Source organism: Gallus gallus, chromosome 1 (genome assembly GCF_016699485.2).
Source record: "Gallus gallus isolate bGalGal1 chromosome 1, bGalGal1.mat.broiler.GRCg7b, whole genome shotgun sequence".
Classification (NCBI taxonomy): Eukaryota; Metazoa; Chordata; class Aves; order Galliformes; family Phasianidae; genus Gallus; species Gallus gallus.
In genome coordinates, this window is record NC_052532.1 from 195,956,751 (window position 1) to 195,981,684 (window position 24,934).

Consider the following 24,934-nt stretch of genomic DNA (forward strand, 5'->3'; position numbering starts at 1 on the left):
GTGCTGCAGGGATTCTCGAGCAATCTCTGTTCCCCACCTATAGGGAAAATCCCAGGAGCTGGGCCTTGTTTGGGGGCTGAGTGAGCTGCAGTCTTTGCAGGAGATGAATGGGCACGGCCAGAGCACTGCATTGGAGGGAGGTTCTCCAAATCCAGTGGCACTGCCTCAGGGCTTTGCTCTCAAACTGGATGTTGCTCACCCATGGCAAACACCCAGTGCCTCAGCTTACACGAGCAGGCAGCGTGCTTCAGAACAAAGCTTCTGCAGAGCTGGAAGATTGCTGGTAATCACTTTGCAACCACTCTGTGCACACTTCTAGGTTTATTTGGACCGCCTTGCATCTGCATCTTTAACAAATGGTTTTGCTTGCTCCAAGAGCGCTCAGCAAGTGGGACAGATGGGGATACTGTTAAGTGGGAACTGACAGGACACTTGTGGGAAAAGTGCTCTCCTGAACCAGTGCAAGCAGCTGCCCCAGGGCTGGCTCTCCTGAACTTCTAAAACCACCACATCTCCCTGCAGTCTGTGTTTGCTGCTGACCACAGCATCTGGAGGGTGTTGGATGCTTTGTTACAGGATGAGAGAGCACTCAGGGTAAGCAAGAGACAAGAAGGGCTTCATGACTTCTGTGAACTCCACTGGCCCCTCCCACCCCCCCACCTTCCTCCTGGTTGGCATTCCTGGGCTGGAGAAGGAGCAGTTCTGGATTGCCTTCCCCTTCTGCATCATGTACGCCATAGCTGTGCTGGGGAACATCATCCTTCTCATCATCATCAAGACAGAGTCAAGCCTGCGTGAGCCCATGTACCTCTTCCTGGCCATGCTGGCCTTCACTGACCTGGTCCTCTCTACATCCATGCTGCCCAAAATGCTCGCCATCTTCTGGTGGGGCTCCAGGGAGATTGGCTTTGTTTCCTGCCTTGTTCAGTTGTTCTTTGTCCACAACTTTACAGCAGTGGAGTCTGGTGTGCTCATGGCCATGGCCTTGGATCGCTATTTTGCCATTTGCCATCCCCTGCGGCACTCCACCATCCTCTCCATGCCGGTGGTGGCAGCTCTCGGGAGCCTGGTGTTGCTGCGTGGAGTTCTCCTGGTGAGTCCCATGTGCTTCCTTCTCCATAAGAAGGCCTTCTGCCAGCATCGTGTCATCTCCCATTCCTACTGTGAACACATGGCCGTGGTGAAGCTGGTATGCGAGGACACCAGCAGCAATGCTGCTTATGGCCTCTTTGTGGCTTTGTCAGTAATAGGAGTTGACCTTACTGTGATCACTGTGTCCTACACTATGATCCTGCGGGAGGTACTGAAGCTGTCAGCCTCGGACACGCAGCTCAAGGCCTTTAACACATGTGCATCCCACATCTGTGTCCTCCTTACATTTTATGTCTCTGGCCTCTTCACATTCCTTGCCCACCGGTTTGGGCACAGCATCCCTCAGCACATCCATATATTGGTGGCCAACCTCTACATGCTGGTGCCCTCCATGTTAAACCCTATCATTTATGGGCTGAGAACCAGGCAACTCATGAACAAGTTAGCTGTTCTATTCCAGCAGAGAGGAATCTGTCCCATGTCTATGGGTCATCAAATGGTTCTCATTAACTACTTATGACTTTCATATACTTGAACAGTTAATGTTACTTTTTGTTCCAGGAAATACCCTTCCTGAAGTCATGGAGTACATGGTGAACATTCTTGATTTTCTTTTCCTTTCCCTGTGTAATTAAAGATGGCAGAAAGACTTTCCGTCTGGCCTTTACACTGTTTGGAGACGGAGGAGTCACATATCCCAGGACTGTCTATGATAAAATACTTCCAGTATTTGGCAAAAAAAAAAAAAAAATTCTTCCTATCCAAATATTTCTGGTCTGTCCTTCAGACTGAGTATATCCAAAAGATCATCCTGTAGCAACTCATTATGCCCAGAGTGTTCTCAGAGCTGTGTGAATGTGCTCACATATGAATGACACGAGTCCTCATGCTCTATATTCAGACTTTTATTTTATGTTTGTGTAAAGGACATATCCGAAACATTCCTAGGGGAGCCAATTCATAAGATCCGGTGGAAATGTAAACTTCTTTAATAAAACAGACTTTCTCATTGGCTACGTTATTTGATGTGACCAATCACAGAGAGGTCATTGCTCACAGGATTATGCTCTACTACGAGTCAAACATCCCAAAACACCAGTAAACATGTTTTACAAAACCACTTGCCTGGAGCGTAAGAAAGGGAGGAGGCTGAATGTGGTGCAGCTCAGATGGGGAACCAAATTCAAGTGATGAATCTGACTCTAACATGTTCTGGACCTTTGCTCTGTGTGCCACATGGTCAGCGTTACCACGTGCACAGAACATCTCCGGCCTGACCTGGCACTGCTCAGAGCTCTCTGTCTTCACAGCAGCCCTGACAACAGCAGCTGTCCACAGGGAGGATCTGCTCCTTGCTCTCTCCCTGAAATGGACACCAGTGGAGAGGCAGGAATATCATCACAGCTGGTCAGCATATTCACTCACCATTTGTTCCTTTACTTCAGGCAAGCCCGTTCCATAGCCTGCATGCTGCATTTGACTATCCAAGTTAGAAAGTAGGTTCGTTCCTTGCTGCCATCCATCATGACAGCAGCTCTTTCCTGCCAAGTGGCTCTGGGTGCACAGCCATCACTCAGCAACAACCCAGACATTGGTCCAAAACAATTCCTCTCCACTCAAGACAGCTCTGGCAAAAAGTTGGACACCTCTGCTCTACAACTTTCCACGTCACTACATCCACTGGGCTGGCATATGTCAGGAGTGCTCTCTGCAAACTTCTACCACATGGAACATGTGCACATGGTGCTCTCTATAGTTTGGGATAAGTGCTCCTTTTCCAGGTCGTTATTTATATCCTTCAGCACAGTTCATTCTGTCAGGAACCTCTCTCCATGGTGGTCCATGGCCCAAAGGTTCTTCTGGACCTAGTTCTTTCCAACAGGGATGGGCTTGTTAGGAATGTGAAGGTTGGGGGCACCTTGGGATTTAGCAATCACGAGATGCTTGAGTTCAGGATCTTGTGAGGAAGAAGTAAGGGAAAAAGTAGGACTGCTATCCTGGACTTTCAGAGAGTCAACTTTGATCTTTTCCAGGACCTACTTGGAGATATCTCATGGGCTAGAGTGCTAGAATGTTGGGGGGCTCATGAGAGCTTGGCAACATTTAAACAGCACTTCTTCCAAGCACAGGATTGGTGCATCCCTAAGAGTTGGAAATTGGGGAGGGGAAGCAGGAGACCTGCGTGGATGTGCAAGGAGGTCATGGATATGATCAAAGGGAAGAAGAAGGTTTTTGAAATGTGGAAAAAAGGCCTGTCCTCTTGGGATGAGTATAGGAGTGTTGTCAGGGTCTGTAGGGAAGTGATGAGGAAGGCTAAAGCTGGCCTGGAGCTGGAGCTGGTGAAGAAGATAAAGGATAGTAAGAAGGGTTTTTTTTATGTATGTTAACAGTAAAAGGAAATCTAGGCACAATGTGAGTCCCCTGCTGAAAAGTGTCCAGGTAACAGGGGATGTTGAGAAGGCAAAGATGCTGAATACCTTCTTTGCTTTGGTCTTCACCTCAAAGACTGCCCCTTGGGACTCCTGGACACTGGAGGGAAGAAAGAGAGTCTGGGAAACTGAGAGCTTCTCTGTGGTTGAGGAAGGGGTGGTCCAAGAGCGTCTGGGTGGGATGCATGTGCACAGATCGATGGGCCCTGATGGGATGCATCCACGTGTGCTGAGAGAGCTGGCAAAGGTGATTGCCAAACCGCTCTCTATCATCTCTGACGGGTCTTGGAGAACAGGAGAGGTGCCTGAGGACTGGAGGATAGCCTGTGTCACTGTAGTCTTCAAAAAGGGTAAGAAGGAGGATCCTGGAAACTACAGGCCAGTCAGTCCCACCTCTGGTTTTTCCCACCTCAGGTTTTTCCCATCTGGAAAGGTGACGGAACAGCTTGTTCTGGATGCCATCTCCAAGCAACTGGAAGAGAAGATGGTCATCAGGAATAGTCAGCATGGATTCTCTAAGGGAAAATTGTGCTTGACCAACCTCATAGCCATCTGTGATGGCATCACTGTCTGGGTGGATGGGGGGAGAGCAGCGCATATCATCTAACTTGACTTCATCAAGGCTTTTGATACTCTCTCCCACGACATCCCGGTATTGAAGCTGAGAAAGTATGGGGTAGATGAGCGGATGGTGAAGTGGGTTGAGAACTGGCTGACCAGCTGAGCTGAGGGTGGTGAAAGGTGATGCAGGGTACACATGGAGGCCTGTGAGGGGCAGTGTTCCCCAGGGGTCAGTGCTGGGTCTGGTCTTGCTCAATGTCTTCATCTTTGGACTTGATGGGGGGATAGTGTCTGCCCTCAGTAAGTACATCAACGATACAAAGCTGGGAGGAGTGGCTGACAGAACTGAAGGCTGTGCTGACATTCAGCAAGACGTGGACAGACTGAAGAGCTGGGCAGTAAGAAACTTGATGAGGGATAACAAAAGCAAGTGTAGAGCCTTGCACCTGGGAAGGAAAAACCACAAGTATGAGTACAGGTTGTGAGAAGACCTGCTGGAGAGAAGCTCTGCGGAGAAGGACCTGGGAGTCCTGGTGGATGACAGGTTGGCCATGAGCCATCAGCGTGCCCATGTGGCCAAGAAGGCCAATGGGATCCTGGGGTGCATTAAAAGGAATGTAGCCAGCAGGTCAAGGAACATGATCCTCCCCCTCTACTCTGCCCTGGTCAAGCCTCACCTGGAGTACTGTGTCCAGTTCTGGGCTCCCCGGTGCAAAAATGACAGGGATCTCCTGGACAGAGTCCTGCGGAGGGCCACAAAGATGATAAAGCATGCTGGATCATCTCCCATATGAGAAAAGGCTGAGCGAACTGGGTCTGTTCAGCCTTGAGAAAAGAAGACTGAGAGAGGATCTGATTAATGCTCATAAATATCTTAACTGTGGGAGTCAAAGAGACATGGCCAACCTCTTTTCAGTGGGCTGTGGGAACAGGACAAGGGAAAACCGACATAAACTGGAGTATAAGAAGTTCTGCACCAACATACAAAAGAAATTCTTCACAGTGAGAGTGAAGGAGCACTGGAACAGGCTGCCCAGGGAGGCTGTGGATTCTCCTTCTCTGGAGATATTCCAGACCTGCTTGGACGCCCACCTGTGCAGCCTGCTGTAGGGAGTCTGCTCTGCATGGGAGTTTGACTTGATGAGCCCTGAAGGTCCCTTCCAACCCCTACAGTTCTGTGATTCTGTGATTCTGTGCTTCAGTGATTGCCTGGCTGGCACATAATATCCTGTGGGGAGGCCTATCCTTCCACTGGGACAGGAATTACATCCAGCGAGGGAGGGATTGTCCCTTTTTTCAAAGGTGCTGACAATATCCCTATCCCTAAGGAGGGATCCCCGCTCACTGGCTATTCTGCTCTCTCAATCAGCTCTGTTGCCCCATGTTCCCAACACTGGAGCATCCAGGAGACAACGGGTTTGCCTGGATACCTCCAGAAATGTTTCCACAAAACTTGCAGCTCAGTCAGGGATACGTTTTGGATGGTAACTGACTCTTTAATAATGTCTGCTTCTACTCATTGATCTCTTCCTTCACCTTGTGGATGGCCCTGCAACAAAGAAGCCTTCCTCATCCTCTTCACTATTTTGAGAGTCTTTCCCTACTAAGCAAGCCAATAACTGCATTGTTTCTTCCTGGGACGAGGGTGATGGACACTGGCATATCTTGGAACCGTGGTTTGGCTCCAGGGCCTGCAACTCTAGTTGGGTCAGAACTGGGCTTAGAACTGGTGTTGCGTCAGTCCTGGGATTCTCACAGGAACTAAATGAGATCCAGAGGCATTTTTCTACTTTTCAGGGTTGTCCATAGTGGTGTATTGCATTCTGTAGAGTTCAGCAGCATTTACCAGGAGCGGAAATCAGGTGCACAGCTCAGGAAGTCTCAAGGAGAATCGTGTACAATACTGGGAAGCTGTAGACTGGCTTGGCTGCACTTTCTTTGGTCCCAACAGACTCCAGGAGGGAAAGTCCTCAATTCACATGCAAAAGGCAGAAAAAAAGGGAGGGGTGAGATAAGGAGACAGATGGAGGGGCGGGAAGGGTGGAAGAATGGGTTGCATAATGGTGGGGAGAGGACGAGGAGTTGCAGGAGCCCCAATATGGCACCCAGGGAGCATGACTCTCATGATCTCTGAGTCCCTTCCAACCCAAACCATTCAATGGTCCCATATGGTGTGAATACCACAAAAACAGCACAGGGACATAAAATGAGCACAACCACAGAGCAAGTAACTCTACAAACCATGGAAATTACTGTAAGGGAACAGATATAAAAGTGACCAGAGTTTCAGAACAAAACTGCAGAGTTTTAGAACAAAACTGCACCACAGACTACGAGGTCATCAACACTGAGGTGATTAAAAGTTGACTTCTTTTGTGTTTCTTCTTTCTCTCCCTAATTACATGTTAATTGGCAGGGGAAATTCAGAACTCTCTGCTAAGATTTACCAGGCAGATTATAAATATCACCTGGTCCCCACAGCGCCCAGTCCCTGCCTGGAAACAAGCAGAAGGCGGGTGAGTATTGAGGGCTGGGGCAGAACTTGACTGGTCTTGAGGCTCACACTCTCCCTGGACATGCCTTGCCCTCCCTTCTTTCTGCTGCCTGCACCTCTCCCACACAAGTGACCACGGCCCCAGGGAGATTTCTAGAGGCTCTTGCCAGGTCATCAGCACTGCCCTGTCTGTGCTGCAGGGCTTCTCAAGCAATCCCTTTTCCCCACCTATCGGGAAAATCCCAGGAGCTGGGCCATATTCAGGGGCTGAGAGAGCTGCAGTCTTACTGCAGAGAGAGGAACGGGAACTGCCAGAGCACTGCATTGGAGGGTGATTCTTCAAATCCACTGGCACTGCCTCAGGGCCTTGCTCTCAAATTGGATGTGGCTCACCCATGGCAAACACCCAGTACCTCTGCTTATTTCAGAACAAAGCTTCTGCAGAGCTGGAAGGTTGCTGGTAATCATTTTGCATCCCCTCAGTGCCCACTTCCAGGTTTACACTGGACGGACTTGCAACTGCATCAGTAACCATATGTTTTGCATGCTCCAAGAGCACTCGGAAAGTGGGACAGACGGGGACACTTGTAAGTGGAAACTGACAGGACACTTGTGGGAAAAGTGCTCTCCTGAACCAGTGCAAGCAGACTGTCCCAGGGCTGGCTCTCCTGAACTTCTAAAACCACCACATCTCCCTGCAGTCTGTGTTTGCTGCTGACCACAGCATCTGGAGGGTGTTGGATGCTTTGCTACAGGATGAGAGAGCACTCAGGGTGAGCAAGAGACAAGAAGGGCTTCATGTCTTCTGTGAACTCCACCGGCCCCTCCCACCCCCTCACCTTCCTCCTGGTTGGCATTCCTGGGCTGGAGAAGGAGCAGTTCTGGATTGCCTTCCCCTTCTGCATCATGTACGCCATAGCTGTGCTGGGGAACATCATCCTTCTCATCATCATCAAGACAGAGTCAAGCCTGCGTGAGCCCATGTACCTCTTCCTGGCCATGCTGGCCTTCACTGACCTGGCCCTCTCTACATCCATGCTGCCCAAAATGCTCACCATCTTCTGGCGGGGCTCCAGGGAGATTGGCTTCTTTTCCTGCCTTGTTCAGTTGTTCTTTGTCCACAACTTCACAACAATGGAGTCCGGCGTGCTCGTGGCCATGGCCTTGGATCGCTATTTTGCCATTTGCCATCCCCTGCGGCACTCCAGCATCCTCTCCATGCCGGTGGTGGCAGCTCTCGGGAGCCTGGTGCTGCTGCGTGGAGTCATCATGGTGGCTCCTTGCTGCTTCCTGCTCCATAGGAAGGCCTTCTGCCAGCATCGTGTCATCTCCCATTCCTACTGTGAACACATGGCCGTGGTGAAGCTGGTATGCGAGGACACCAGAGTCAATGCTGCTTATGGCATCTTTGTGGCTTTGGCAGTGGCAATATTTGACCTTACTGTGATCATTGTGTCCTACACTATGATCCTGCGGGAGGTACTGAAGCTGTCAGCCTCAGACACACAGCTCAAGGCCTTTAACACATGTGTATCACATGTCTGTGTCCTCCTTACATTTTATGTCCCTGCCTTATTCACATCTCTCACCCACCGGTTTGGGCACAGCATCCCTCAGCACATCCACATATTGGTGGCCCACCTCTACATGCTGGTGCCCCCCACATTAAACCCTATCATCTACGGGGTCAGAACCAAACAACTCAGGGAAAAAATAGCTGTTCTTTTCCAGAGGAAAGGAAATTGACATGTGTCTACGTGCCATCAACTGAACTTATAAGTGTTAGGTAATTCTGGTAAATTTACTGAGTGAACGCTCTGACCCTTTATTTTGAAAAATGCCCTTTCTTAATGCATGGTACACAAGGAAAGCATTCCTGAAGAAATTACTGAAGTTTCTCCTCCTTCACTGTGTAATGGCAGACGACAGAAAGAGATTCAGTCTGACTTTTGCATAACACCTCCCAGATTTCTCATTCCTGAATGTTAAAATACTTTCACTATTTGCAAATAAATATTCTTCATATCCAAATATTTCCACTCTGGCTCTCAGACTGAGTATCTCCAAAAGATCTTCCTGTAGCAGCCCTCATTATGCCCAGAGTACTCTCTGGGCTGTGTGAATGTGCTCAGATGTGAATGGCAGCTGTCCTTGTACAGGAAGCGGGGAACACTGAATCTTGTGCTCTATATTCTGCCTTTTATTTTATGTTTGTGAATTAGACAAATCCAAAACATTCCTAGAGGAGCCAATTCATAAGATAGTATGGAAATGTAAACTCTTTTTAAAAAACAGACTTTCTCGCTGATGAAATTATTTGGTGTGACCAATCACAGAGAGGTCACTTCTCGCAGGATTGTGCTCTACCACCATGAGTCAAACATCCCAATAAACCTGTAAATATGGTTTAGAAAACCACAGCTTGGTGTGTGAGAAAATTAGGAGGCTGAATGTGGTGAAGCTGAGATGGGGACCAAATTCAAGCATTGAATCTGACTCTAGCATATTCTGGACCTCTGCTCTCTGTGCAATGTGAGCAGCGTTACCAGGAGCAGAGGACATCTCCAACCTGGCCTGGCACTGCTTGGAGCTCTCTGTCTCCACAGCAGCCCTGACAACCTAACCATCCTACCCCAACTCCAACAACACTCCACTAAATCATGCCCCTGAACACCATATCCAAACAGTTTTTAAACACATCCAGACCTGGTGACTCAACCACCTCTGTGGGGAGCCTATTCCAGTGCTGAACAACTCTTTCTGTAAATAAGTGTTTCCTGATATCCATCCTAAACATAGCTTGACACAACTTGAGGCCATTTCCGCTCGTCCTGTCACCTGTCACCAGTGAGAAGAGACCAACCCCGCTCTGCTGCAATCACCTTTCAGATATTGGAATAGAGCAATAAGGTCTCCTCTCAGCCTCCTTTTCCCCAGACTAAACAGTCCCAGTTCCTTCAGTCTCTCCTCGTAGGCCATATTCTCCAAGCCCTTCCCCAGTCTTGTTGTCCTTCTCTAGACCTGCTCCAGCACCTAAATGTCCTTTCCATACTGAGGTGCCCAAAACTGAATACAGTACTCAAGGTGAGGCCTCACCAGTGCCGAGTACAGGGGCAGGATGACTTCCCTAGTCCTGCTCACCACACCATTCGTGATCCAAGCCAGGATGCTCCACAAAACAACCCCGGGCAACCCGACAGGCTCACTGTGGATTATGCAGGGTCTATTCTGCTCCCCATCCTTATCTACCAGCACAGGGGGCTATGTTCCCAGAGAGTAACAAGTCCTACTATTAAAGACTGAGGCAAAGAAGGCATTAAGTACTTCAGCCTTATCCTGATCCTTTGTCACCGTCTTGTCCTCAGCGTCCAACAAGCAATGGAGATTCTCCCCAGCCCTCCTTTTGCTGTTGATGTAGTTATAGAAATATTTATTGTTTTCCTTTACCTTAGTGGCCAAGTTCAGTTCTAGCTGGGCTTTGGCTTTTCTAATTTTCTCCCTGCACAGCTTCACTATGTACCTGTACTCATCATAAGAGGCTTGCCCACTCTTCCAAAGACCATAAACTCTCCTTTTGCTCTTGAGTTCCAGCCAAAGGTCTCTGTTCAGCCAGTCCAGTCTCCTTGCCCATCAGTTTATTTTCTGTGACTTGGGGATGGCCAGCTCCTGCACCTTTAAAATAACTTCCTTAAAGCATTCCCAGCCTTCCTGGGCTCCCATACCCTCAAAAACTCCCTCCCAAGGGACTCTCTCAACCATGGTCCTAAAGTGGCCAAAGTCTGCCCTCTGGAAGTCCAAGGTGGCAGTTCTGCTGACTCCCCTCCGTGGTTCAGCAAGGATGGAGCAATCCAGCATCTCATGATCACTATGCCCCAGATGGCCTCCAACTTTTAAATCCCTCACAAGACCTTCTCTGTTAACAAACAGGAGGTCCAGGATTTTGCTTCCCCTTGTTGGCTTCCTCACCAGTCAGGAAGTTATCTCCCACACACTCCTGAAACCTCCTGGACTGTTCACTATCTGCTGTATTATAAATCCAGTAGATGTCTGGGAAGTTGAAATCCCCCACGAGAACAAGGGGGAGAGACCTTGAGACCTCACCCAACTGTCTATAAATTGTCTTGTCCACCTCTTCATCCTGTTTGGGTGGCCAGTAGCAGACTCCCACGATAATACCAGTCTTATTGGCCTTCACTTTTATTCTGATCCATAAGCTCTCAACCCTATCACCACCATTATTAATTTCCATACATTCACATTCTTTCTTAATGTAGAGGGCTTCACCACTGCCTTTCCTGCCCTGCCTATCTCTTTTGAAAAGTCAGTAGCCATCCATCACAGCACTCCAGCTGTGTGGGTCATTCCACCACGTTTCCATGATGGCGACCATATCATAGCTTTCTGACCACACAGCTCTTCCTGTTTATTACCCATGCTGCTTGCATTAGTGTAAAAGCACCTGAACTGGGTGTCCTTTGGAGTGGCAGTAGCCCTAATACCCTTAAGACCATACTCAGGTGTTTCCATAGCCACCAACCTCACACCCAACACTCGTGTTCTTCCTACAAAAAGGTGAGTCGTTCTCCTCCTTCACCAAGACACAAGACTGTGGTATCTTACCAGCACATCCCTCTCCTACAAGCACTGGACTCCAGTTACACCCTCCACCCCCCTTCATACCGACTTTAAAGCTTTATCAATGAACCTTCCCAACTCCCACCATAAAGTCCCTTTCCACCGGTGGGAGAAGCTACTTGTACTGGTTGCCAGCAGGCCTGGTCTCTTGTAAATTGAGCAGAGGCCAAAAAACCCAAACCCCTGCTGGGCACACCAGGCTCAGAGCCAGGTATTAATCCTTTGGTCCATCCTGTTTAGACTCCCATCATTCCCTATAACTGGAAGGATAGAGGAGAACACAACTTGTGCTCCTGAACCCTTGACCTGTCACCCCAAGGCTCTGAAGTCCTTTCTCATAGTCCTTAGGGAAGTTCTTCCCATATCATAGAATCATAGAATAACCTGGGTTGAAAAGGACCATATGATCATCGAGTTTCAACCCCCCTGCTATGCGCATATAATCACTGCCAACCTGAAACAACAACAGAGGATAGTAATCTAAGGGCTGTACAACGGAAGGAAGTTTCTTCCTCACATCTTTAATCCAGCCCCCCAGGAGGCAGCAGACCTCCCTGTGTAGAGGGCCTGGTCTACATATTGGTCCTTCTGCTCCCTTCAGCAGAGAGTCACCAGTGACAATGACCTGTCGTTTTTTGTTTGTTTGTTTGTTTGTTTGTTTGTTTGCCAATGAGGTTTCAATGCTAAGTGAGGTCTGGTTAGACTTTGGTAACACCACCAAGTGGGGAGAGCCATCATCACCACCACTGCCCAGCTGTCCCTGCAGAGCACTGTACCTGTTCTGCAGGGGCAGCTGGGGAGGCAGGGGAATCTCTGGGCGGGCACACCTGCATCGCTGAGCAGGGACCTTTTGCCACTGCCTCACGGGCCCCAGTTCTTCACCGTTGTTGTTAGAAGAAGGAGAGGACACGGGGCTCACTGCAGCAGGAACGCTGCCTGCCTGCCGGCTCCCCTCTATCACCTGTCTGCAGGGCAGCAGGGGGTGATGTGCTCTACGTGGAGCCTCAGCAAGCTGCCAAGTTCTCCGGCCAATAGGGTTTGGCACCACCAATCTCCCTCTCACATTCCTTTATGCTCCTCAGCCTCTCCAGCTCCTCCCTCAGGTCAGCCACGGGGCTGAGTAAGTCATTTAGCTGGTCGCACCGAACACAAGCGCTGCCCCATCGCTTTGCACTGCAAAGGCCGGGCTCTGGCACTCGCTGCAGCCGCAGACCTGCACCCCAGCATCTCGTTTCGGGACCTCAGTCTGGGTCTCCACATTTCTCCCGGCAGCGGCCTTGTGCCGGGGCGCGGCCGTGGCAGGCCAGCAGACTCACCAGCACTACTGGGGTAGCCCTAATGGGGTGCGACTGACCAGCCCTGCCCCGCTGCCCGTAGCGCCGGCACCGCGCCGGCTCCGTTCCCAGGCCGTTTCCAGGCGCCCCCGCCCTTATCACTCTCTTCACAGAGATAAGAGCCCGCCGCACAGTGCAGCCCTGTCAATGGGTGGCTTACGGCTTCCTCTCGTCTGAACGGCCGACGCCACCCATACACCCCGACCCCCCCCTCTCCGTCCCGCCTCCCGGGGCTTTTCCAAGGCAGGGGCGCGGATGCAGAGTCGTCACCCTGGCAGCGCCCACTTCACGTCAGCCGCTCTCGCGAGAGCAGCCGGGCCGCTCTGTTATCGCGCGGTTCCCTGGATGAAGGAGCCGACCGAGGTTCCCCCCCGTCTGTCGGGTAGGCCACTGCGGTTCTGGCCGGGTCAGCTCCGAAGCAGCGAACCTCAGCGATCAAGGGCCAGCACACAGGTGGCCTTCCGGGCTGCAGGCGCACACTGCTGGCTCACGTCCAGCTTCTCGTCCCCCAGGACCCCCAAGTCCTTCTCCGCAGGGCTGCTCTCAGGGAGATCTTCCCCCAGTCTGTACAAACCCCTGGGATTGCCCCGACCCAATGCAGCACCCTGCACTTGGCCTTGTTGAACCTCATTAGGTTCTCCTGGGCCCATCCGCAGACTTGCTGAGGCTGCACTCGATGCCATCATCTGTCACTGATGGAGATGTTGAAGAGCACCGGTGCCAAGACCGACCCCTGAGGGACACCGCTTGTGACCGCCCCCACTCTGACACAGACCCATTGATCACAACCCTTTGGCTGCGTCCAGCCAGCCGATTCCTAATCCACTGAGCAGTCCATCCTTCAAATCCACACCTCTGCAATGCAGAGAGCAGGATGTGGTGGGGGACCGTGTCAAAGGCCTTGCAGCAGTCCAGGTAGATGACATCCACCGGCCTTTCCCCATCCACCGAAGCTGTCACTCCATCACAGAACGCCACCAGATTGGTCAGGCACGATCTGCCCTTGGTGAAGCCATGCTGGCTGTCTTGGATCACCTCCTTGTGATCTGAGCCCAAGATAATCCTGATCAGCCCAAGACAATTCCTCTTCACTCAAACAGCCCCAGCAAAAAGTTGGGCACCTCTGCTCTACAACTTTCCACATCATTACTGCCACTGAGCTGGCGTATTCAAGAGTGCACTCTATACAAATGTTCCGCACTGCTCATTCTCTCAGGTTCTGGATACCTCTCTCCATAGTGTTCCAGTTGACTGGCTGGCTTATAATGTCTTCGAGAGACATCCAGGGGCTCAGTCCCAGCCAGCATGGGTTCATGAAATATGGATCCTGCCTGATCAACTTCTCCTTCCATGACTGAGTGACCCACCTGGTTGAAGAAGGAAAGACTGTTGGTATAGCTGGACTTCAGCATATCTTTGACACTGTCTTCCACAACATTATCCTGGGGAAGCTGCAGTCCATGGCTTGGACAGGTACAGTCTTTATTGAGTAAAGAATTTGCTAAGGCTTGGGCCCAGAGCATGGTGGTGAATGCAGTCACACCCAGCTGGCGGTCAGTCACAAGCAGTGTTCCCCGGGGGTCTGCACTGGGGCCTGTCTAGCCTAAATCTACCCTACTCCAGTTTAAAACCATTTCCCCTTGTCTTGTTGCTAAACACCCTTATAAAAAGTCCGTCCCCAGCTTTTCTGTAGGTCCCTTCAGGTACTGGAAGGCCACTATAATGTCTCTCTGGAGCCTTCTCTTCTCCAGGCTGAAGAGCCCCAACTCTCTCAGCCTGTCCTTATAGGTGAGGTGCTTCAGCCCTCTGATCATCTTCGTGGCCCTCCTCTGGAATCACTCCAACAGCTCCATGTCCTTCTTGTGTTGGGGGCTCCAGAACTGGACTCAGTACTCCGGGTGGGGTCTCATGAGAGCAGAGCAGAGGGGCAGAATCACCTCCCTTGACCTGCTGGCCACACTTCTCTTGATGCAATCCAGGGTATGGTTCTCTCTCTGGGCTGCAAGCACACATTGCCGGCTCATGTTGGGTCTTTCATCAATCAAGACTCTCAAGTCTTTCTCCTCAGGTCTGCCCTCATGCCATTCTCTGCCCAACCTGTATTTGTGCTTGGGATTCCCCCAACCCAGGTGTAGGACCTTTTATTTTTTCTTGTTGAACTCTGGGAGGTTGGCATGGCCCCATCTCTTAAGCCTGTCCTGGTCCCTCTGGATGGCATCCCTTCCCTCTACCGTGTCAACTCAGCTTGGCGTCATCTGCAAACTTGCTGAGGGTGCACTTGATTCCACTGTCCATGTCACCTACAAAGATGTTAAATAGCACTAGTCCCAGCACTGATCCCTGTGGAACACTACTCGTCACCAGTCTCTACTTGGACACTGAGCCATTGACCACAACTTTCTGAGAGTGGCCATCCAGCCAATTCCTTACCCGGTGAATGATCCGTCCATCAAATCCACTTTTCTTGAATTTGTCAACCAGGATGTCATGTGGGACAAACACTTTACACAAGTCCAGCCAGATGCCTTCAGTTGCTCTTCCTTTATTCACTGGTGCTGTAACTCTGTCATAAAAGACCACCTGGTTTGTCAGGTATGACTTGCCCTTGGTGAAGCCATGCTGGTTAACATCAATCACCTCATCTTTATTTTCCATGTGCCTTAGTAGGGCCTTTGGGAGGACCTGATCTATGATCTTGCTATAAGCAAGTTCCCTGCATTGTCCTTTTTTTTCCCTTCTTGAAAATGGGGGTTTTGTTCCCTTTTTCCAGTTGGTGGGAACTTCACCTGACTGCAACGACCTTTCAAGTATGATGGATGCCATCTTGGCAGCTTCATCCACCAGTTCTCTCAAGACCCGTCTGTCATGGTTTTTGGCCCAGTTCAGCCTGATTCTGTGACTAATGGGGCAGAGCAACTCACAGACCCACACCCTGGGAGAGGTGAAAGGGTAAAAGGAGAAAGGTGGGGAGGTGGGCCTGAAAACAAAAGAGCGGCAACGAACTAAGGGAAAAAACTAATTTACTAAATATGACAGTGGAATGTGAGATAACACAATATAATACAATACAACTGGAATTGAAGCTAATAAATCAAATAAAATGAGAGAGTGTCCAAAACCAAAGGCCTTACTCTAATGCTGAAGGTGAGATGGCCACAGTGCACACACTGCAGAGATGAGCAGTCATGACTTGCAAGCGGTTTTATCTTTCCCTCTGAATGGAAAAGGGAAATGGAACAGTGAAAGTCTCCTGGGAAATGCAGTTTTTCTCCTCTGAGAACCAGGTACCTGGAAATACCGACAGTCCGTGGAACTGGATCATGAAGCCCTTAACTCCCGGTGCACTACGTGATGTCATGATGTGGAAGACCAATTACAAAAATCATAAAACCATGACACCATGGATGGATCTTTTTTCACAGAAATTGCAGCTCAGTCAAGTAGGTATTGGATTTTTTCTGACTCTTGTGATGTCTGCCTGTTCTTCTTGTTCTCTTCCTCTACCGTGTGGATGGCCCTGCCTTGTAGTAGCTTTCCTCATCCTCTTCTTCCTTCCTGATAGGAGTTTCTTCCCTTACCAAGCAAGCTGATTTATGCATACTTTCTTTCTGTTGGGCACAGGGCAATGAGTATTAGCATGGATTCATTCTCTGGTTCAGCCACTGGGCCTGTGACAGGAGACAGGCCATCCCCAGGGCCTGTCACATGAATTGAATTGGATTCAGAGGTGTTTTCTTCCTTTTAAGGGTGCTGAGTTGCCTCGAATAAGACTTGACAGGCACATGCCCATCCCCAGCACTGTACAAAGTTGTAAATCCCTAGCATTTCCAGGATCGGCCATAGCTTTTGAAAACATCCTATTGGATTTTTAGGATTCCATACTTGTACTGGGATGAATTTGAAACCTATCGGAGGTGACAGTTGGGATATATAATTGCTCATATCCTCCCCCACACCTTGCCATTTGTAACCATCCTGCCTCACAGCATATCTCTAGGCTGTATTTTTTAATTGCTCTTTAACTATAGATAAAACTGGAAGCATGTGCAGGAGGCGCAGCAGTAGTTTCACGCTAGCTTGCACATCCCAACTGTATTCTCTGTTCTTGATTGGTGTAACATGAGCACACGCTGAATACAAATTGGAAATACTATAAAAAAGCTTCGGCCAGCCCTCAGCAATGATAAACAAACAAAAAAAAAAAAAAAAAAAAGAATTCAGAAATACAACCTTGAAAGCAAAGAAAACCTCACCAAGAATGAAAGAATCTGCATTCTGACCAGCCATATTGATCAGGGAATCATGGAAGCACAGTATGGCTTGGGTTGGAAGAGGTCTCAGAGATCACCAAGTTCTATCCCTGCATCTGCAGGCAGGGCTGCCAACCGGTACACTAGATCAGGTTGCACAGGTCCCAACTAACCTGGCTTTGAACACCTCCTACATTGCTTATAACAAATTTGTTTTGACATGCTCTGGTCATTTCTGTCATGCTTTCAACACTTTGGGCTCCTTGCTGGACATCAACAAGACTGTGGAAGTTGAGCCTGGCAGGCAGCTGAGTGCCACAAAGCAGTTTGCTCACTCCTGCCTCAGATGGATGGAGACAAGAAAAAGAAAAAGGAAAAACTCATGGCTTCAGACACAGTTCAATTGCACAGAAAAGCAGGGAATTATGCTGAAAATAATTATAATAATAGAATATGCAGAACAAGTGATGCACAAAGCAGTTGCTGAGAATGAGGTGACTGATGCCCAGAGAGTTCTGGAGCAGTGATTCTCCAACCAGCAAGTTCCACTACATTCATTGTTCAGCATGTCACCACATGGTATGGAAGATCCCTTTTGGGCACTTTAAGTCAGCTTTGCCAGTTCTGTCCCCACCAAATAAAAAGGGACAAAGAATGCGGGCTCCTTTCTTCCCTTCCAATACAGGTGTCAATAGCGAGAATAAAAAAGGAACACTAGTATTCACTCTTCACTGCCTCAATTATAGCACTGGTGGAAATGTAGAACAAAATGTGTTCAAGGACACATCCAATGGGGAAACCCCGGAAATTGAAAATGACCTACCCTCCATTTCTCAGTTCACATCCCAGGATGAGGATTTCCTCCAACCCCTTACAAAGTGATTGCTTTAAAACAATCTAGTAAAAGTCTTTGTGACATCCAGGTGTGTTACGTCAATAGGATCCCTCAAGCTGGAGCCACCCTTGGAGAAGACTCACTGCCATAGGATTTCCCATTGCAGCATCACGGCTGACTCTGTGGGAGACAGAATCCATACATGTATTATCATTTGCTTCTTCACACTAATCTCTCTCAAAATCTGTGCCACACCAACAGGAGCAGAAATCACGCACACAGGTCAGGAGGTCTCGGGGAGAATCCCATGCAGGATTGTTAAGCCATAGACTGGGTTGGCTGCACTTTCTTTGGACCCCAGCTGACTCCAGGAGGGAATGGAAAGTCCTCAATTCACATGCAAAAGGCAGAAAAAAGGGAATGATTTCAATATGGAGAGAGATGGAGGGGAGGGAAAGGTGGGAGGATGGGTTGTACACTGGTGGGGAGAGGACAGGGAGTTGCAGGAGCACCCATATGGCATCCAGGGAGCATGACTCTGATGATCCTTACGAGTCCCTTCCAACCCAAACTACTCAATGATCCCATATTGTGTGGACACCACAAAAAAAGCACAGGGATGTACAATGAGCCCAAGCACAGAGCAAGTAACTCAACAAACTATGGAAGTTACTGTAAGAAAACAGACCAAAGTGTATCAAAGACTATGAGGTCATCAGCACTGAGGTGATTAAAAGTTGACTTCGTTTGTGTTTCTTCTTTCTCTCCCTAATTACATGTTAATTGGCAGGGGAAATTCAGAACTCTCTGCTAAGATTTACCAGGCAGATTATAAATATCACCTGGTCCCCACAGCGCCCAGTCCCTGCCTGGAAACAAGCAGAAGGCGGGTGAGTATTGAGGGCTGGGGCAGAACTTGACTGGTCTTGAGGCTCACACTCTCCCTGGACATGCCTTGCCCTCCCTTCTTTCTGCTGCCTGCACCTCTCCCACACAAGTGACCACGGCCCCAGGGCAATTTCTAGAGGCTCTTGCCAGGTCACCAGCACTGCCCTGTCTGTGCTGCAGGGCTTCTCAAGCAATCCCTTTTCCCCACCTATTGGGAAAATCCCAGGAGCTGAGCCATGTTTGGGGGCTGAGTGAGCTGCAGTCTTTGCAGGAGAGGAATGGGCACAGCCAGAGCACTGTGTTGGAGGGGGGTTCTCCAAATCCAGTGGCACTGCCTCAGGGCTTTGCTCTCAAATTGGATGTTGCCCACCCATGGCAAATACCCAGTACCTCTACGTACACGAGCAGGCAGCGTGCTTCAGAACAAAGCTTCTGCAGAGCTGGAGGGTTGCTGGTAATCACTTTGCATCCAGTCTGTGCCTACTTCCAGGCTTACTTTGGATTGCCTTGCATCTGCATCTGTAACCATACGTTTTGCTTGCTCCAAGAGCACTCGGAAAGTGGCACAGACGGGGACACTTGTAAGTGGGAACTGACAGGACACTTGTGGGAAAAGTGCTCTCCTGAACCAGTGCAAGCAGACTGTCCCAGGGCTGGCTCTCCTGAACTTCTAAAACCACCACATCTCCCTGCAGTCTGTGTTTGCTGCTGACCACAGCATCTGGAGGGTGTTGGATGCTTTGCTACAGGATGAGAGAGCACTCAGGGTAAGCAAGAGACAAGAAGGGCTTCATGTCTTCTGTGAACTCCACTGGATCATCCTATCCCCCCACCTTCCTCCTGGTTGGCATTCCTGGGCTGGAGAAGGAGCAGTTCTGGATTGCTTTCCCCTTCTGCATCATGTACGCCATAGCTGTGCTGGGGAACATCATCCTTCTCATCATCATCAAGACAGAGTCAAGCCTGCATGAGCCCATGTACCTCTTCCTGGCCATGCTGGCCTTCACTGACCTGGTCCTCTCTACATCCATACTGCCTAAAATGCTCATCATCTTCTGGCGGGGCTCCAGGGAGATTGGCTTTGTTTCCTGCCTTGTTCAGTTGTTCTTTGTCCACAGCTTCACAACAATAGAGTCGGGCGTGCTCGTGGCCATGGCCGTGGATCGCTATTTTGCCATTTGCCATCCCCTGCGGCACTCCACCATCCTCTCCATGCCGGTGGTGGCAGCTCTCGGGAGCCTGGTGCTGCTGCGTGGATTCCTCATGGTGGGTCCTGCCTGCTTCCTTCTCCATAAGAAGGCCTTCTGCCAGCATCGTGTCATCTCCCATTCCTACTGTGAACACATGGCCGTGGTGAAGCTGGTATGCGAGGACACCAGAGTCAATGCTGCCTATGGCCTCTCTGTGGCTGTGGCAGTGATAGGTGTTGACCTTACACTGATCACTGTGTCCTACACTATGATCCTGCGGGTGGTACTGAAGCTGTCAGCCTCAGACACACAGCTCAAGGCCTTTAACACGTGTGTATCCCACATCTGTGTCATCCTTGCGTTTTATGTCTCTGGCCTCTTCACATTCCTCACACACCGCTTTGGACACAGCATCCCTCAGCACATCCATATATTGGTGGCTGATATCTACCTACTGTTACCCCCCACATTAAACCCCATCATTTACGGGGTCAGAACCAAACAACTGAGGGACAGGATAGTTGTCCTCTTCCAGCGGAAGGGAATCTGACCCGTGCCTGTCTGCCATACACCGAGCTCGTGATTTATAGGGAACCCTGGTCAGTTTACTGAGTTAACACTGTGATTCCTTGTTCAGGGAGAACTTCTTCCTTAATGCATGGAGCACTCAGAGAGCATTCTTGCAGAGATCTCTAGATTTTCCTTTCCACTTCAGCAGTAAGTGTCACGAGCAGAGTGTTCTTGGACTACGTGAAATTAAATCCTTTAAGAAAAATCAGAATTTCTGTCTGATGACATAAAACATGTTTTACAAAGCCACTGCTGGGTGTGTGGGAAAGGTAGGAGGCTGAATGCAGTGAAGCTCACATGGGGACCCAAATTCAAGTGTTGAACCTGCAACTTTTTACAGACCTCTGCTCTGAGGGCAGTGTGAGCAGTGTTACCAGGTGCAGAAGACATCTCTGACCTGGCCTGGCACTGCTTGGACTCTCTGTCTTTTCAGCAGCCCTGACAATGGGGGCTGCCCATGGGGAGGCTCTGCTCCGTGCTCTGTGTCTGAGCTGGATACCAGTGGAGAGGCAGGAAATGGGCCCCAGAAGGAAAGATACACTCATGCCGAGGGAAGGTAATGGAACAAGCAGCAGAGTAGAGGAGAAATGAAGATTGTCAGACCCATTTCTGGAGAATACTCAAATTTCAGCTCCCCTCATTCTTTTCCTCGGGCAGAACAGAAGCAGTGCTTCACAGACCACTGGCATTTTTCTGGGCTGCTTTTTGCTTGACTGCGTTAGATAATTTCAGATAACTTGGTTAGTGCCACTGTGGTGCTGAAGTGACCATTAGTTCCTACAGAAACTATGTGCACGTGTCCTGCAGAGCTCGTTGCCCTCAGAGCCTTTTACTGTCAAGGGACAGTAAGCTCCATTCATTAGGCTGGGACTGACTTCAGGGTGAGATTAGCGGCCTTTTGGCAGTACCTGTTCCTTCTGTGGCTGTGGGCTCCAGACACCAGGCTGTAATTCAGGTACTGTACAGCAGGCAGTGCACCCAGGTGAGGGGAACGGGGCCTTTAGGGAAGAACAATCCTTGCCTGTGCTACATCTTGGCAAGGTGGGTATGCAGGACTGCCATCTTCTTTCCTCATCGTGCAGAAATATATCCCTTGCAAAACAGAGCACAGGTTTGTTAAATTCCAGAGCTCTCTTGTCTCTGGGAGAGCGGTTTGGTACTTGTTTGATTCCTATCTACTGGGGAATAGCATTTGCACTTGTACATATGAGGACAGTCAAAAACATCTGTGCTTGGGCTAGCAGATGTTCCCAGCTGGTGAATGCCTTTTGGACACTGGACACTGTTGGACAGTGCCAAACAATATGTTGCAGTGCTGTCTGGTGGGAAGGCACTCCTATCGTGCCTTGCTGCCAAAGCTATTTTCGGGGAAGAGAAAGAGCACGTAGTCTGCATATCCCTTTATTGAAGGAAAGAAATGTGATATGAAAAAGAGAGGTAGGGAGAGAATGAGAATGAAGCTCACAGCCAGATGCAAAACTCACAGCAGGGATCTGGGAACCTTGCTCATACAGAAGAGTGAACCATACTCTTATATTTGTGCAAGGGATTCATCTGACAATCTCAGCTGAGCTGATACTCAGTACTCTCAGAGCACAGTACTTCATCTCTCCGTCCTTGCACAGTGCAAGGACTGGTGATCTCCTGGTTAGCTGTTGGGATCCCACTGTCACTCTGGAAATACAGATGAGTTCTGCCCCTTTAGGACTTGATGGCTTTAAGTTACTCCATGCACCAGTGACCTCTGGAGCCATATATTCCTGTGGGTCTGACATGTCAGCGCATTGAGTCCTCACAGTCCGGTAAATCCTATTTTCCCTTCCTCCATTTTTAATGGGGGCAGGGTCTCTCCAGTTCTGGTGACTGTATTCATTACTCAGTTCTTTTGGATTCCTGAAAACTGAGGCTCTTACTCTGATCTGCCAGGGACCAAAATGAGAAAGTCTTGTGCCTTCCCATCAGTTTTATCTTTCCCACTGACCAAAAAATGGAAATGGAACAGCAGAGTTTTCTGGGAGCTGCAGTACACCTCTTTTCTTCTGAGACTCCCAGTGCACTCCATGATACAATGATGTGGAACACAATTCACTCACTCACTGTTGCTCTCTGCACTTCCATGCAGTTACCTCCCCTGGGCTGGCATATGACAAGAGTGCACTCTGTAGAAACTTCGACTACACAGATGATGTGTGCTTGGTGCTATCTGGAGTTTGGGTAACTGCTCATTGTCCAGGTCGCTATATACCACCTCCAGCTCACTCCACGGTGGTCCAATTGCCTGGCTGGCACATAATAACTTCCATGTAGGGACGCCTCTCCTTCCACTCTCACAGGAGTTATGTCCAGAGGGGGAGGGATTTCTCCAGAAGTCCCGCTAGCTACTAGATTTCAGGCTCTGGTGTGGGAGAAAGAAGTAGTTATGGAAAGCAGCTTAGAATTGGAAAGGGGTGATGATACAAGCCCAACTGAGGACCCAAATCACAACCAGTGCCACTAAAAGAAGGCAAAGGGTCTTAGTAATAGAAGATTCTTTGCTGAGGCACACTGAGGCACACATCTTCTGCCCAGATAACCTCTCTAGAGAGGCTTGCTCCCTGCCAGCGGCCCACGTCAGGGATGTCAAGAGGACAATAACATAGAATCTGATATGATATCTGATATTATATTGGATATGATAAAGCTAGTTGACAATTAGCCCCTCCTGGTCTTTCGAGTTGGGTCACACAAAGCTGCAACCAGAAAATTAAAAAATATCAGAAAGGGCTTTGCCTCCCTTGGGAAGATGTTGAAGGGGCCAGGAGCACAGGTGTTGTTTTCCTCAGTCCTCCCAGTGGAAGACTGGGATCTGGGCAGGAGGAGGAGAGCTGACCAGTTGAATGACTGGTTCGTGAGAGGTGACATGCCAAGGCCATGGCTTCTATGATCTAGGTAGCAGCTTTGACAAACCAGGAATGGTGATGTGGAATGGGACACAGCTGACCCAGAGGGATAAGAATAAAGGGAAACTAGGGAGCAAGCTAGCTGGGCTCACTGTGAGGGCTTTCAGGTAGAGCTGCAGGGGGAAGGGGATGTACTGCTGAGGGACACAGAGCCAGGGAATGCTGCCACTCTAGGAAGCAGCAGGTGAAAACCTCAGATATTCCCAGAGGTTTGTAGCAGGGCTCCTCTAGGAAGGCAGCGTGTCTGAAAGCCTAGCTGAAGTGCCTCTGTACCAATGCAGACAGCATGGGGAATAAGCAAGGGCAGCTGGAAACCGTGGTGCACTTGGAAAACTTTGATCTTATTGCCATCTTGGAAACATGGTGGGATGATTCATATAACTGGAACACCACGACTGAGGGCTATGTGCCTTTTAGAATGGATAGGCAAGGTAGGAGGCTGGGGGAGTTGGCCTCTATATTCAACAGTGATTATACTACAAGAAACTCTGAGAAGCAGTCAGGAATGGGTGGAGAGCCTGTGGGTTAGAATTAGGGATGGGCTCAATAAAGGACAGCTGGTGGTTGGGCTCTACTACAGGCCACCTGATCAAGAGAATTCTGTTGATGAGGCCTTCCTGCCTCAGCTACAAGAAGTTTCACACTCACAGGTGCTCCTGTTGGTGGCTTTCAACCACCCAGATACCAGCTGGCAAGGCAACACAGCCAACTGTAAGCAATGCAGGAGACTCCTGGAGTCCGTTGATGACAACTTTCTGGTTCAAGTAGTGGACAGATGAAGCATTGCTGCATCTGGTGCTCACCAGTGCGGAGGAGATGGTTAAAGATATTCAGATCAAAGGCAGCCTGGGCTGCAGCGACCGTGCCCTGGTTGAGTTTGTGATCTCAAGGAATGTGGGCCTAGCACAGAGTGGGGTCAGGACTCTGATCTTTGGGAGAGCGAACTTGAGGCAGTTTAAGGAATTGTTGAATGAGATCTCCTGAGAAGGAGTCCTTTGAGACAAAGGAGTGGAAGAAAGCTGGCTGCTCTTTAAGGATGCCTTTCTGAGAGCACAAGAGCTCTCCATCCCTCAGAATAAGAGAGCGAGCAGGGGAGGCAGGAAATTGGCATGGCTTGGCAAGGACCTGCTGGGCAAATGAAGGGAAAAGAAGGGCACATACTGACAATGGAAGCAAGGCTGTGTCACTTGGGAAGAATACAGGGGTGTTGCCTGGACTTGCAGAGGTGGGATTAGAAAAGCCGAGGCACAGATGGAGCTGAACTTGGAGAGGAACATTAAAAACAGCAGGAAGGGGTTCTACAGGTACATAGGACAGAAGAGGCAGGCCAAAGGCAGTGTACCTCCCCTACTAAATAAGAAAGGAGAACTGGCTACAACATAGAATCATAAAATTGCTCAGGTTGGAAAAGACCTTCGAGATCATCAAGTCCAACCGCAACCCAACCATCCTACCCTAACAGCCCTCTGCTAAATCATGTCCCTGAGCACCACATCCAAACGGTTTTTAAACACATTCAGGGATGGTGACTCAACCACCTTGCTGGGGAGCCTATTCCAGTGCTTAACATCCCTTTCTGTAAAGAAGCGTTTCCTGATATCCAACCTAAACTTACCCTGGCGCAACTTAAGGCCATTTCCCCTCAAAGAAGGCTGAGGTACTCCATGGGTTCTTTGCCTTGGACTTTGCTTGCAGCCAGGATTTTCACAGCCCTGAA

The 24,934-nt window shown here is 49.5% G+C and overlaps 3 protein-coding genes across 3 annotated transcripts; all 3 read left to right on the forward strand.

Annotated features, from left to right (window-relative positions):
* The first annotated feature begins 424 nt into the window (after positions 1-424).
* On the forward strand, positions 425-1,821 carry LOC100857813 (olfactory receptor 52R1-like). The gene has a single exon (XM_003643149.5). It carries the CDS (start codon positions 620-622, stop codon positions 1,610-1,612), a length of 993 nt encoding a protein of 330 aa, XP_003643197.1. The 5' UTR covers positions 425-619; the 3' UTR covers positions 1,613-1,821.
* A 5,553-nt stretch (positions 1,822-7,374) lies between these two features.
* On the forward strand, positions 7,375-8,322 carry LOC769103 (olfactory receptor 52R1-like). Its single transcript, XM_040653236.1, has one exon. It carries the CDS (start codon positions 7,375-7,377, stop codon positions 8,320-8,322), a length of 948 nt encoding a protein of 315 aa, XP_040509170.1.
* A 4,551-nt stretch (positions 8,323-12,873) lies between these two features.
* Positions 12,874-22,737, forward strand: LOC769317 (olfactory receptor 52R1-like). The gene is made up of 2 exons (XM_004949807.5): positions 12,874-14,018; positions 15,316-22,737. The coding sequence occupies exon 2, from the start codon at positions 19,311-19,313 to the stop codon at positions 20,256-20,258; it is 948 nt and encodes a 315-aa protein (XP_004949864.1). The 5' UTR covers positions 12,874-14,018; positions 15,316-19,310; the 3' UTR covers positions 20,259-22,737.
* The last annotated feature ends 2,197 nt before the right edge of the window (positions 22,738-24,934 follow it).